Here is a 16,319-nt window from a genome sequence, read left to right on the forward strand (position 1 = left end):
TAAATATGTTAATTGCCTCGCTGCGCCAGATCCGTATGTAAAGCCAACAGCATCTGTCGTTCTCATTTTAATTAAACCACGTCCATTTCACCAGTTTATCTGCCGCGCTCTCTTAACTTTCTTTCCCGACATTAAGTTTCGCTAAGCGCGCACATTTTATATACTGTACATATAATTTTACGGAGAATTTTTCAATTTCCTGTTCGATAAATACAAGCGATGACATATTATTTTTCTAATTTTTCATATTTAAATAATAGGCAATGTTTATTCTTAGAGTAATATCACACTATAAATAAAGTATATTGACGGATAATAGAACGATAATAGAAAATAGAAAGATTTACACCGAAAAGAACAATAATCATGTTTAATTATTCTTCTTCTTCATCTCTGTTCTTTTTACAGCGCACTTATTTGCGCATGACCTTGTTAATTTTGTTTTTCTTATCTATTTCAGGTAAGCCATTCATCGGCGATTCTTAAGTTTATTATTATGAAGACATTATACGAAGAAGTGTAGTAATTGAGTACTGGTAAGTCGTCGAGCGTGTTATCTTATAAATTATGATAATGAAACGTGCAATAGCTCGTTGCAATGCCCATTGAGTCGAATGATTATAGACAATGTAGAATTAATTTTATGAATGAAGTGTTGCATACGATTCTTTAAAGCCTTGGTCTAATAATATTTAATAGGAGGATATATTAATCGTTGTGCGCATTGATATAGACGTTACCAAACATTCCTTTACTATGCTTATGCAGATTTTACACAATTACCAAGGTAAATTACTCGGAGTAATAACAATTGACGACAATGTGCTCTTCAATTAACCAAGTGAGCTTAAGTACGCTACTAGCCAAATAAGATAATATAATAATTCGAAAGAAATTTCTTTCCTAGAACGTCATGAGCTTAAATTGATTCTTAAATTGATTCTTAAATTACTGTAGGGAAAAGTTGATTATACCGATTTGGCTAGAGAAAGAAAATTATCTTCAAAATATCGAATATTGCACGTCGTAAATGGGCAAATTTTATTTTACGTATTCGGCGTTCTGGATTTAATCGAATAAAATTAATATTTAGATAGTAAGGGGAACCGTCTCAAGCAACAAGTGTCGTTATCCATGCCAAAAAGCATAATTTAAAACAATTGCTTATCCTCATTGGGATGAATTCGAATAGAACGAAATTTTAATGGGATGTGAGTGTGCCACTAATACTTGTTATGTCTATCAATTTATCGTCGTCCTATGCTACTTGCAAACCTTCCATTAGTCTTATGCAATTATTATTCCCCGATTGTCCTTGAGTCGTCATTACATTTATAAAAGTTTTCTTAAGAACATTGGCCATTGATCACTCATCAAATAACTACTGCACACATTATTTAAAAATATAATTTATCAGTTTGTAATAAAAAATAAAGAATTAAAAAACAATCAATTTGTTAGCTTGCAATGCTATTTATGAATCTGCAATAAGCATGAATTGCTAATGTCGGAGCCTTGCTATCAACCTTTACGGCACGTTATCCTTATGCGACTCGATTCCATTCCTCTATCCTATAATGATATTTTATTTAACGGTATCGCAAGTGGTGAGGTGAAAGCTGAAATTTTAGACAATTATCGCTGATCGTAGAGGTAATTTTTTACGGTATCATCCCCTCCCATAGCTCCACGACCATTAATCGGAAGTCGAGAGTAAGATGAAAATTTTAAAACGATTAAAGACGTTTTTTTGTTTAAATTTCTCGTTGTTTAAATCGATGACTAGCGAAGAACCAGCCATCTTGTGCGTCCGTTGCAAAATTAGGCAACTTGGTCCAGAATGTCCAGAAAGCGTCGCCAAGAATCGTGGACGAGTTGCGTGTTTGTGGTCGTTGCTATTGCTATTGTTTGGCCCAAGAGTCTCGGTCCCTGCTATTTGCGTCCGGCTCGGGTGTTCAACGCGGCCCGATCCCAAAAACCGGTATGACCGGACGGAACACTCCCGGCCCACTGACACAAATCTTGGATCGTCCTTTTAGGAAAGCCGCACAGTGAATCGTCGCTAAGCGAAAAGCTGTCGCGATGCTAATAATCTCGGCTGTTTACGACCGCGACGAACCCTACATGGACCCGTGCTTTCCGTCAGGTTTCAGTAAGCTCTTGGTACTATTCCAGTGTTAAGAGTGGGTGGGGATGGGAGTAGAGGCGAAGTTTAACTGCATATATGTCATAAATTATTGCAAAATTTATTTTCTTAATGTTTCTTAATGTTAAATATTCCCTCTAGACATGTTAATCAATTCATTTTTATATGCCTTTGTATGGAGTCCTATTATTGTTATGTGGCCTGTTATTATTTAGACTATTTATGTTTTTTTAGACTAAATTGAATGTTTTTTTCTTTTTTCTTTCTTGAGATGTAGCAATAAATGTCATTGTTATGAAAATTTAAAAAACTATTAAGTAAATTTAATTAAAATAGGTCGAAAGGCTTTTGTGTACCTAAGTGATGTGCTAAATTTTAAAGTTACGTTTAAAAATATCAAGTATAGTACATTCATTGTTTCTTATCTACGGTTGGTTTATGTTTTTTAAACAGCTAGTAAAGACAAACAGAATACGATTCTTTAAGTTATCTATTAGCAAGAGTATCAACAAAGTTTATTAACCACATTAGATAAACAAAGTTATTTTTGTCTATTGCATTAATAGCGGACATGGAATTTTAGGTTAACTGAATATCTAATTTTATTTTTAATAGAAAGCTCATGTATATATTATGCCTATGTAATTTAGAAAATTTTGAATCAACGGTTATTTATTTTTTTTTGAATTTTTGCATTTAAATATCATATCAGCTTTGAGAATAATTTTTTATTCGAATTTATCAATGTAAAATAAAAAGCGAAAAATATTTTCTATTACTTATTAAATAATTATTAAGTAAAATTATATTGAAACGTTTATTTATAAAAATAATTGTAAGAGAGAGGAAAATTGTAGTCTGAGTGCCAAGAAACAAATAATCTTTTCAACAAAATTAATTGTAATCTATTTGTCATACGTCCTACCGTGTAGTTAAAATTATTTACAATTTTATAAATTAATCACAAATCGAAGCATTATTACAATTTTATTAAATCACTCAAATAGATCACGTCTGATAATTATTATCTCAAATTCAAAAATGTATATAATCACTTTTTTTCATACAATTTATGAATGATAATTATTGGGACTAGAAAATTAATCCGCAATAGAAGATAAAAACATATTTGATTTAAATTATTCTTCACATTTGTATGAACTGTAAATATCCTTTTGAAATGGTTACATAAATGCTATAAATCACGAAACTTCTTTGATCTAACTGTTCTATTTGCGTATGGAATAAGGCATTCGTATTTTCGTTTTTACAAACATTATACGTCATATTACATTAAATTCTCAATGTATAAATGATATTCAAAATAATAAATGTATTTAATATTGATTAGTAATAAATCTTTTATGTTTTAAATACGAACAAAACGTATAAGCTATATCATATCAGACTTCTCGCGTATACGTAAAATTGATAAAACAAATGAACATGTGTTTACTAATTTGATAATACATTTCCAATAAGTAAAAATGACGATAAGTTTATCAACTTATTTTCATGATAACGTGAAATTTAAATATTTTCATCTTTAACATCGCTATGATGTTGTAAAAAACACGGCATAATATTTTAACTTTTTTTTTTTTTTTTTTTTTTAATTCTGTACTTTGACTATTATTAAAAAATATAAAAGTTCTCACGACTTTATATAAGATATTTCACTCGAATAAATTAATGAATATTCGTAGTGAAAACAAAGTGTTCTGTACTGCAATACAATGATTGTTGAGAAACTCGTAGTTCATCATTACCAATTATAAATATACTACGCATAAGTTTCATAAATACGCATATTCCATTATTATTGAAAATTATGCTATAACCATGCGCTTGCAACTTCTCCTTGTACCCTCTCATTCACTCCTCCTCTCCCCCCCCCCCACCACCATACATACACGCAGATACCCAAACAGATGAAGAGAGACACAGACAGACTAACTAATTCTCTGACTCTCCCATTCCTTTCCACGCACACACGCGAATGTCTTTATTCCGATGTCTTTACAATCGCCATGCGCACAATAAAAATATTAACGCGGACAGCGTAGAAGAAAACTCACCCATTACAATTCACCGGATTTCCGAAAGGGGAGCCAAGAGAGCACCATTACTAGGCTGAACGTGTGCTTTTGAATTTATGCGTCGACAGCTTTAAAAGTGTACTTTGCCAGACGGATTCATCATTCATCGCTTAAACGGGAAAATTTTCGCACGCGCCTCTATCTTTCTCCTTTTCCTTTTCTCTCAGCACTGTGAGAAATCAAATCTGCTGGGCGCGTGTTCTCCGGTTTTTCTTAGTGTAGAACGAGCGCGACAATGGAATTTGCGTTTTCCCAAAGACGCATTTACCTACGCAATCAAATTCCCTGCTAGCTTTCTTCCCTGCATAGTCTGTCTCATATTTCTTCTACGAATTCATATGTACGCGAGCGGAGGGAAAGTCATCCTGAAAATGGAAGGGAAACAAAAAAAATTACGATTCACGATGTGAGTTGATGATACGAGCACATCGATTGCCATGAAAATATCTTTCACCTGGCTTAAATAGCTTACCAACAATATATATGTATATGAATGAAGAATAAAATTGCTATATTTCTACATATTTATTAATAATACGTCTAGTTAAAATATTGCATGAAATTTATTTCATAAGATAACTTATTAACAGCAGTTACAGGATAAGTCTTTCCCAAATCTGAATTATTAGGATAACATCCGCGCAACCTATTACCGTCGCAGCGAAAGTTTCTTTAATAGTATTGCGATATTTCAGCAATATCTTAGAAATTCTAATCTTGCATGCTTTTTAATTTATACTATTTGTGCCAAAGTTATATCGAATTCATTTCACCAGCTTTTATCGATATCTTGAAAAAATGCCAAATTTAATAAATTCAAAATTTATTATTTGACGTGTTTGTTTAGGACAAAAAAGCTCAAATGAAAATATCTTTTAGAGCAGTTAAAATTTAACATTAAAGTATTGATATTATCTAAATGTAAATATGATATTATTTATTTTAACAAAGTTATAAATCGCTTAACTGGGATATAATGTAATTTTTTGTCGCAAAGTATATTTATCTCAAATATTGAGTAAGTCGCTTGGACAAAAAAAAAAAAAAAAAAAAAAAAAAAAAAATTGCTGCATTCATAAAACAATAGAAGTCGACCGATCCTTCTTCAATACTTTTTTTTTATAAATTTGAATTTATGTTTTTGAATTTGTATCAACTCGCTATAATTGAAACTGACACTTATAGATTATTATATATTTAATAGACTGTCGTAAATATTTATTACTACTCATTTATCCCTAGCATCCGTAATTCTTGCACATGTAACAAAGTTTTGGAAGCGAATGTCAAGAGGACTTCAAACATAATAAGTCTACTTTAAGATTTTGAAAATGCGTTGAGATGGACTATCGGTTTCAATTTTTCAAGTGAAATAATTACCCAAATTGCCTGAAGCAAAAATACAACATCCAGGTTACCTACTTTCTGATTGATGCATGCATTCGATGGAAGAACAAATTCGCTCTCAACGGGTTTTTGGCTCATTCCGAATATCTGCGAATCAGTTGACGAGAGTCGGGTGACCGTTTCATTAAATTGTCCCTATGTTTTGACTCGTTTGATTTGGCGAGATTCGTTTGAGCCGGATTCGCCTGCTTTATGATCATTACGACATATCGTCGTAGCTCTGGTGAATGATACACGCGGAAAACATTGTTAAATGTCAAGTAAAAAAAAAAAAAGAAGAAGAAGAAATGAAAAAAGATTGGTACGTGAATAAAGTAAAACCATAAATCCTCGTTTTTCATTGTAGATAAATCGACTTTTTAGCTTCATTATAAATTATTCGACTCTAATTGTCAATAGAACTAAAAACAGTGCTTTTTATTTTATCTCGATTCTCGAAATGCGAGTATTTAACATTGCCAAGCCAACAATATTCTATATAGTTTTATATATATATATTTTTTTTTTTTTTTTTTTTTTTTTTTAACACCAAGCGACTTACTCAATATTTGAGATAATCGTAGCTTCTTTAATTACGAATAATTGTAATTTCTTAGAAGATTGAAATTCACATTTTACATTTATGAACTTAACTAGAAGCTTCTTATACGTAATATAACATTGTTAATACATTTCAAATGTATATATGATAATCCGTAGGGTATTGAAGACGGTGAGGTCGTAATTAAAACGTACAATGGTTAAATTAATTAACAGGATAGGCATAACCATTGCGAAAAAGGGATAGTTTGTTTATACAATGTAAAGCAAGGAGGAAAACTAAGCTATTGACTACGATAAAGCTAAGTTCGAGGGGGAAGAGACTTGTTGAATAGAATTGCGAGTATGCAGATGGTAATCATTAAAATTTTTATTGCTCCAGATGCATGTCGACATAGGCGTTAGCTTATGTTTGTAATTACAAGCGAAATTAAACAACTCAAGTTCAAACACGTCGTTGCGTTTTCTTTTACCAGATAGATAGATAGATAGATACCTAGCGTGACTTTTCTTGTGTAGAATATGCTCTTTTTCCCTTACCTTACCCCCACCCGACAACCACTACCTCAACAACTCTGATACGACGCTGTTGCTGTGATTTTACGGAATAGGAAGGAATCGTTTTAAGGTCGTCTAAACACGCGTATAATGAAACGAATTACTATTTATGTTCTCAATAGCGTATGTATATATGGACTGATAACTCTCGTTTGAAATTCGTTTTAGCGTGAATATTATCTAGATGATCCATTAATCTTATTAATTTTATTTCAATATTTGATTTTTTTTCTTTCGAAATGTATTTACATCTCGAAAAAAATACCTTTAACAATTATTAGTATTATCAAGAAAAAAATATCTAATTATAGCAGTTTTTTGAAAAAATAAAGTGATAAATTTTTGAAAATTACAATTATACTGTTTAGAGGTAAAAAAAAAAAAAAGATACGAATGAAATATTTCAATTTTTTTTTTCTACTACAATTATAATTGTGCCTACGACATTACATATCTAAAGAAGTTCAATGAAATTCAAAAGAAATCATTAAGTTAAACTTATAAAAATTGCGTCGCAGCAAGCCTTTTTACTTATTAAGGATTATAAGATTTTTAAATTTAGTTGATTAGGTGTAGTAAACATTGAACAATAATTTTAACGTTTTATCAAATGTATAAATTATAAAATCAATACAGTTTATTTGCTTACATAGTTGATATATTTTTAATAAAATTCAATATCATACAGTAAGGACAATATTGATCCTTAGGGAGCGAAGGTGCACTTACTTACAGGTTTATACTTTTTTTTTTCTTTTTTTTTCAATGTTTATTTCTATGAAATGTTTGATAGTAATGATTAATGCAAAGACGCTTAAAGCGTGCCGATCGTTCGTATCTCTTTTGAATACTCCACTTTACTTTACCTGCATCGATAATATAAATGTTCTGTTCAACTGGTCACTTGTGATTTCATATCTCACTCGTTAAAGCCCGTCGCGTAATAGTCCCGTGACACGGATCTCGCGAACAGTGGTACATTTCTTTAATATCCTCCAATGAACGATAATCGGTTACGCACTCAAACAGGAGACATGTGCTAGGAAGTGGGTTAGGTTATAATAGAGGAAATTATTCGAGGACGGGTCTTATAACGACGGGAGACGAGTATATTCATTTATCGTTTAGAATTTTCCTTATTTATAATATTTTTCTTTTATATAGTTTATTACTTTTCTTAAATAGCGCATTCTTCGGCCATTATAGTCGTGTTTATGATTTTGGCGCTAGCGATTGTTTAAAAATCGACGAAGCGGTATCGTAGAGGATGTATTAAGTTAAGTTGAAGCTCGTTAGTCTTGGATGTATCCGACATTCGACTCTCGAAGTCTAGAAATTCCGTAATCCTTTCACATAAATAATCCATTAAAGTGTTCCCGGTTTCACAACCTTGATTTCCAAATATGGAGAAAGAACTCTGAATAAGTTTCTTAGTTAACTTAAAACTTAGTAGCTTCAATAGCTTATATGCCCTAAGGTTAATTCTTTATAATTACTTTCAATCGTCCATTAAATATTTTCGTTGCAACCAGTATCAAACCGACCACTAATCCAATTAAACCATTAAACTTATGGATCTTATTTTTTACTTTAATACATGCCGCTCATATTTTTTTTTTTTTTTTTGTGCGCGCATAATTGATGCTATAAAAAATGTCGAATTAGACATCAAGCGTACGCCATCAAGCCGACAAGTAAAAAAAGTGATAATTGACACGGCAAACCAATTATTAAATATTATAAACAATAACTTTGTTAATGGAGATGCATCGGTCCTAGTAACATAACCTAAAACCGCTCGGAAAGCAGCGACAGACTGCGCAGTGACGACGCATCCAAGTGGACGCGCTGCATTCGGGAATAAAATGAAAAAAAAAACTTAAGAATTTCCAGTGACTTAATCCCATTAGCGTAACTGTACAGCCCGGCCCAGTCCAGTCCTTTTTCGCTTCTTCGTCGCCGTGGAGAAAGTGTTTGCCGTACATTGCTCCTCGCGGTAGTTTCGTCGATGGGTCATTGGTCCGTAAAGCCGGATACTTCTCGCTCGGAAGTTCTCGGGTATCTCGCGGCAAAGTTATCAACCGATCCGCGCCCTCGTACTCGTTCGCCCCGCCTCTGTCGAGAGGAAAACCGTGGGGAGCTGCAGACAACGCTCGCGAGCCCTGGGAAAGCCGCAGCGAGGCTCGACGATCCCAAACACTTCCAGTGCAAGCGAGGAAAGCCGGTAAGTTCCCATCCACACCCCCCCCCCCCCCCCCCCCCCCGGCCGTGCTCGACGTATGATGTTAACGCGTTTTATCGACGAATATTCGATGTCAGTGGAGGAGAAACTGAGTGAGGACGAGGACGAGGAGGAGTTGCCTCTGTCGCTGCCGTCGCCGCCGCCGCCGCACCCGCCCCGGCGACCGACACTGCCACTGCCACTGCCACCGCCACCGTTTTGATGTTTCATCCATGCGCGAGTGCCGGGGGCGAAATGTGTCGGGCTCAGTCGTACTAAAATGTCAGCGCTCGCCATTCTCACCAAGAGGCTTTTGAGAAAAATCGAGGGAGCCCCGAGATCTTTGACACTCTACGACTCGTAAGGTTCCGGGCTCTAGTAGATTTTCGCACTTGCAGGGTAACAGTATCTATCCCCATAGCTATTCGAGAATGATGTCAGATTTCAAGCTGCTCGGATTGTTTAACGGAAGCGAATTGACTTTTACCATCTGCATTAACTTCCCTAGAAAATTTCAAATTTAACGTGCCACGCGTCACCACCACACCCGGTATTTATTAACTTCAAGATCAACTAAGTAGCTCCGTTCTCTGATTTGGCTGTCGTATTCTTATTCGTCACTAATTCCTCGAGCTTATGGATACAAGCAATTGTTTGAGAGAGAGAGAGAGAGAGAGAGAGAGAGAGAGAAGGAGAGAGAGAAGCCTCTGTGTGGATAGGTGAGATTAACCTGTGAGTTAAACTCGCGTGTGAGAGGCCGATAAATGTCTAATGGTAGCTGGTGGTGGTGGTGTATTGGTAGCTTGGCTGCGGATAATAAGCACACATTCGATTCGCAACGCGAGGGAAACTTTAATTTTGAGAGCCATGTACATTATTGGTTTGTCTGGCAGTTGTGGCGGCGGCTAAACTTCGCATTATCGAAGCTCAGGCAAAGTTCGCCGTGAACACTTTGGCCGTAAGGACGAGGGCCCCGTGGAACCCTCCGAAGCACTCGTGCAGAATGAGCTGAAGAGGCAGGCGGAAAGGCGAGCTTTAATTAAAACGGCATTACACGAAGGCGCTAATGCGCGACGAGTACTTTGGCGAGAGCGGGAGGGGTAGAGGGACGGGAGGTTTAAAAGCACCGTTTGTCCCGTCGGGGCGAAGCCTCGGGCCTCCCCGCGACTACCTACCGCGAATGCGCGGCCCGAGGGCGGAAAGCAGCAGATGGCGTGCGGCCAGACGTTGAGTGGGGGGAGGGGGGCGACGACGTGAAACTTCAACTTCTCCGAGTGAACGTGTAAATAATCGAGCGTGGAATATGGAGTTGCAGGGGTCCCCAAAGCTGAGCCTTGGATTTCTCGGTACGGCGATATTAATACCTTCGATGAGGCCCTAAGAGGACCTGGGGCTAACACTGTTCTCGCATTGCGTGTACTTACTTCTGGCACGTTTAACGACAACCTCACTTGTAGTGGCTGAACACCGCAGTTCGGCTGTTCTTGAACAATTTACAAACACGAGATAAATGTAGCCACAGTTTGGTCGAATAAGTGCTGGCAATTGGCAAAATGTAACTGACACGTAGTTTTAAGCCGTCGTGTTTGGCATGGAATTTTTTTAAATAAGTGAAATTGATTTGAAAGGCTGTATCAAATGATTGTAAACTAGTAAGGAAATGTTTTTGAATGTATTCCTCTCGAATATCGCCTCGACTCTAATGTCCACTCGTCGATATCGAATTATGAAAAGTCTAATAAGCTATTTGAAAAAGTACGTTTGCTCGATACTCTTCGACTTTCGGATTCTCACAGAAACGATACACGTCGCCCAAGAATGCTGATATATCGCATACCACCAAAGAATCGTTAACATCCACTCACGTAAAGGACGCTGCGGAATGAAGGCTTGGAAAATCGAAGCAATCGAATCTCAATTAAAGCATTTCCAAGGCGTAAAAGTGCATCGAATGTCGCACAGTCGTTTCGTTATTCTCGTCGCGAACGAGCGAACACAGACGCTCATTCATCCGCTCATTCGCGAGGAATTTTAATTCAATGTTGTATGCTCCTCTTCCTCCTCCTCCTCTTCCTCCTCCTCCTCTTCCTCCTCCTCCTCATCCTCATCCTCATCCTCATCCTCCTCATCCTCCTCGCTTTCTACTCCTCTCTTACTTTCTCGCGATCGTCTTGGGGCTAAGAGGAGCCAGTCGACCAAAAATCGGCAAGTAACCACGATTCGTCGGAAGCGAAGAAGAGCTTCTCCATCGGCTAGGGTATGAAAGCCAACGACGTCGATTCGCGGCGAAGATCAAGGTCAGCGAGTCCGACGCCTACCATCGGGAGAGAAAACGAGAGAGAGAGAGAGAGAGAGAGAGAGAGAGAGAGAGAGAGAGAGAGAGTCGACGGGGTGGGACAGAGTGGCGGTTGGAGGGGGCCGGGCGGGTACGTCGTCGTTCCTTCCGCCCGACGCGCATGCACCTGTGGATTTGCAGTCGCGAAAACCAGTTGCCGCGTCGTAGAGGACATTACGCTACGATTCAGTGAATGCGCGCACCTCAACTGTCTGGATTTTATTCTCGAGGAGAAATATTTTGTTTGCCACGACCGGAGTTGTCCGTATTCACGCGGCCTGCTACTTACCGACCCTCTCCCTCATTTCATATCGATTACGCACGAAGGCTTCGCTTTGCTACGAATTTATTATCTTATAAATAAGCCTTCCCTAACAAAATCAAGATGAATGTTATGTGCGGCTGGGTATTTTTGAAAAAAAAAAAAAAAGGAAAAATATATAAAAATATAAAAAATAACACAATGTTGTTTGGAAACTTTTCGTAGGCCTGTTACGGCATTTGAGCCAAGTTTCCCTCATAACTTATAGTTTCAGTACTCATTTATCAATGTCAATATAATTTGAATTCTTAAACAATATTATTCTGTGCTACATTTCAATAATCTTTCGTATTGCATTGCAATGTAAATACGTCGTTAATTGGAAGAAGGAAAAGAATTAGAAAAGAATTTGAATTTGCATATGGATATATACAGCATTATTAGCATAATTAAAGAAGAAAAAAAGTTTCATATTTAACTTTATCTATAACGATGCATATAAATAATATTTAATAATATTAAGCTAAAGAACTTAATGCAAAAGAATAAAGAATCGATTGCGAATCTTATAGAATATATCTTGTATGGTAGTAGATATGAAGAATGTCGCCATTCTTAATAGGCAAATTATATTTTATTTTATATCTAAATTTATACTATGAGAATGAATGCGCGCAAGCTCATTCCCTGAGGAATGTTTTTTTTCTCTCTTCGTTTTGCCGTATAAATACGATGATACGCGCTGATAATTAAGCGGTAAAACAAAAAAATGGAGCTTCGTTGATTATATTGCGTTTTAATCTTTATCATTCCAGTAGATTATAAATACTTAGAAATTAAATAATTACTAAAAAGCATTTTCACATTTACGATACATTTCATTTTAATGTAAATTTAATGTAATAATACTCATTTGTAATTTTATAATTACATTCGCTTACACTTGTATTTGCTTGTGACATGCTACAATTTTTAATTAAAACATCTTCCGAATAGTACCATACATCTACCTAAGGCCGAAAATGTTTTAATTAATTTACATTAAAAAATCCTCGAGCTACCTTATTCTATTAACAATACTTTAAATAATAATCATAAAATACTCGTACGCTTAATTAATAACACATAGGCAAATTACACAATGTCCTACAGCAGGTACTATTTTATAATTAAGCGAATAACAATGCCGGCAATGTAAAAGTAATGTTGTTCCCATCTTATTAAAATTGTGAATATATAAAGGAAACTATTGAATGAAACGAGGCAAACAAATAATCTCGTACCCTTTCAATTTCATCTCGATATGAATTAGTTGGAAAGTAGCAATGACGTTAAATCCAACACTACACGGTGGTAAAGAGAAGAAGAAAAACAGGAATAAACAAAAATCCGTGTTTCTTAATCCTCTCAGCGCACTCGTGTTCTCGATAAATAATTATCGTCGCGTCGTAAATAGCTCGAAGGCAAGCCTGGACCACCAGTTAGTGGACAACATTGGCTTATCACGCCAAGTGATTAATAAATGGACAGGCACGTATGGCTCGTGTCTTAATCAATAATTGGTTTCCAAGGATCGTCCCGTCGACACGTATGCTTGTTCTAACGCACGAGTGCGCAGTCGCCAATGGAGAGCATCCCGTTAGGGTGCGCGAGTTCGATGTACCCGGGCCCTTCCGTCGCGCGCCTCTTCCCAGAAAACCGGAAGTCCACGTCGGGTGGTCCCGCGGCTCCCACCGCCGTTCGGTCGCCGCCACGGTCTCCCTGCCCATCCCTGGCCACCTTCGATTGTTGCCACGTTGCTCGGCAAAACGACCCTCATCAATTTGCATTGACCCGTGTATCTACAAGAAGTCCTCCGTCGCCCCCCAAGCAAATCAAATACACCTCGCCCACCCCAGATCGATACTCTTGCTTTATTGTAATTTACGACTGCATTTTATTCCATTGTGGTTCCTCGGTTTATTCATTATTTACCGGCTGCCAGTGGTATCTTAGTCGTGCATGAATTATTAAAGAAGTTTCGTGCTAACGGACACGTTGGAGAGCCTTCGAATTATAGATCATTGCACGACACTTCGTTTCATTTGTAAAGTCCTTTATTTATTAAATAGCCATTAAATTGACATTGTCGTTTTATCATAAATATTTTTGTTATCTATTCGTTTAATTGTAAGAGCTTGGAAAATTAGCCTCGACTACTATCTTTACAACAAATATCTTGTATTATTGAATCCCCAACAAGTGCGTATTGAAATAAATATACGTGCAAATGTACGGTGTTACAAAAGTCTATGCTTTTTTTCGGTTTGTTTTTTTTTTTTTTTACGTGAAAAATATCCTATTTTCCTATCTACGAACGCTTTCTCTAGAGACTTCAATTAGTATCGAGGAGTGTTTGATAATATAATTACAATACGTCTCGTAATTAAAAAACAATTTTAGCCAGTTAGTTGAAACAGTATTCGACCGCGTCAATGAAAATATTTGAGAAAATTAGAGAATATTACAGCATCGCACACGAACGTTAATGTCTCGCGCCTTATCAAAAATTATCATCAACTGTGCTTACGAGTTGAATATAATTAAATGGACACTCGAAGACAATCAACGCATCTGTAAACGCGCTTGTTTTCTATTCTACTATATTAGAATCTCGAAGTTCAGTAGCGTCCTTCAATAACGTTTCTGTATGCGAGAAAAACAAATGGTAGTAGCAAAACTTAATTAGTTGCACGTAGAGTCGACGACGACGACGACGACGATGACGACGACAACGATGACAACGATCGCGATTCTTAGTGTGACATGATTGTATTTGCGACATCCGTACATTCTCAAAACCGTTCGCTTCTTATTCTTTTTATCTTCTTTTCTCCGTAATTATTTTCTCTTCCTTGTTCTGTCGCTGGAACGCATACGCTTATAATTAAATGCCTGTCCGTCCATGACGCTTATTTTACTATTTAGGGTAAGTGTGTCTACAATTGCTGCTACCAATGGATTTTCCACTAACGTGTATTTTAATGTCTGCAGAACAAAGAATCTTAATTTATTCTTTTGTTTAATTCTTGTATTTTATAAGGAGAATCCAATTAGGTAGTATTGAAAGACAATTAGTGTCCATAACGGTTTTCGATGCTAATTCATTCTAGTCGAATTTCGACATTGTAATCGTATATCGAGTACGATTATTTTTTTTTCTTCGATGTTTCCTTATTTTAATTAATCGAGAATTTATTTCAAATTCGCGAAAAATTAAAAAAATACCGCATAAGGGAATGGCTCATAAGATAAATATAGAAGGTACAAGTTATTAATTTATGATTTGACTATCCGAGCATTTTCATGTATTTATCATTAAAATACAAATATGAAAATCTGTAAATTATGGTATTTCGAAATTTATGAATTGACTTTCTTTAATTATCACAAACATTACTCACCTTTTGTTCAATAAATAGTATATTAGGAATAAATTTATAGTATTTCTAATCATTTATACGATTAATGCACTATTGCACACTATTTTACAATGTATAATAACTAAAGTAATGACTTTGTTTTTCATCAATAATACGGGTTAAGTCGTTACTTTGTTCAGCAATTTATTTCTTGTCAGTCCCAATCGTTATGTATTATTAAAGCATATGATATCCTTGAAATATTGCTCTTAAAAAAACTAGATGGTATTTTCAATGTATGTACAAGTATTTTTAAAATACAGAAAATGTCGAAATATTTTTCCTAGATAGAAATGCAAAATTTTTATAATTCGACGCGAGATACCAATAATCATCATTTATTTCTTACGATTCTTTATACCCTTCAACATTATCCGATAATACGTACAATATCTGAATTAAAGGAGAATATAATAATTTATTAAAGTGAATACTAACTAATGAATATAAATATTAAATAAATTCGAAATAGTTAATGGATAGAATTTCAAAATACGTATAAACAAATGGAATAGCGTTATTGTCATTATTTCAAATTTATTTGTAATCTTATTACCTAAGATTTATAAGCTGCTCGTAATGTAATTAATAGCCACTAACGTACTTTTTTCCTTTGTTATAGGTAAGTCTTCCTTCATCGCTTCACACCCACCTGTAATATTATCGACCGACAACCGGGAAAATAAATAAGTTATAGGTAAATCACAATGTGCGTAAATCCATAATAAGGTAAGCATCGTATGGGGGGGGGGGGGACAAGCGAAAGGCGCGATAATGCATAACTCCACTCGAGTTTGCGAATAATACGCTGGCAAAGTGATCGTATAACAAGGAAATGCATAAAGGGAAGGTACGAACAACGAGAGCTGGAGCGGCAGCGCAACAGCAGCAGCACTGAATAATTTTCACGCACAATAATTACAGAAATTAGCCATAATTCATAAGACCAGCGCGATAAGAGCATCGAACACCCACGCGTCTGAATCTCTCCCCTCCCCCCTCCCTACCCACCTACCCCCACCGCCATATGCGCTCGCTATAAGATACGTAGTCTTGGCACTTCCGGCTCGCGCGCTCCTCGCCCATCGATCGATGATTTATCCAAGAGCGCGTGGCTCAGCCATTAAATCTTGGCAGAGGAAAGCGCGCAAAATTGGCTTGTCGGCCACTTCCGCTTTTCACGTCAGATTGATCAGAATAATACATGCTTTCCGCGATTATTCGCCGAGGGAACACCCGGGAACAGCCGAGCTACCGTTGGCTTTAGCCCCATAAAAAAACTGCGGTAAC

At 36.2% G+C, this 16,319-nt stretch overlaps 2 protein-coding genes across 2 annotated transcripts in view; both read left to right on the top strand.

Moving 5' to 3' along the window:
- Nucleotides 1-9,194, top strand: part of LOC105367657 (ubiquitin-conjugating enzyme E2 R2-like) — a 43,519-nt gene extending 34,325 nt beyond the window's left edge. The window contains exons 3-4 of the mRNA XM_011506425.1: nucleotides 8,802-8,974; nucleotides 9,070-9,194. Coding sequence (XP_011504727.1) covers nucleotides 8,802-8,974; nucleotides 9,070-9,194 — 298 coding nt within the window. The remainder of the gene's footprint in view (nucleotides 1-8,801; nucleotides 8,975-9,069) is intronic.
- The window catches only part of LOC105367386 (signal-induced proliferation-associated 1-like protein 1), a 104,215-nt gene that overhangs the window by 54,693 nt on the left and 33,203 nt on the right, over nucleotides 1-16,319 (top strand). The window lies entirely within an intron of this gene.

This window comes from Ceratosolen solmsi, unplaced genomic scaffold (assembly GCF_000503995.2).
Source record: "Ceratosolen solmsi marchali unplaced genomic scaffold, CerSol_1.0 scaffold7, whole genome shotgun sequence".
NCBI lineage: Eukaryota > Metazoa > Arthropoda > Insecta > Hymenoptera > Agaonidae > Ceratosolen > Ceratosolen solmsi.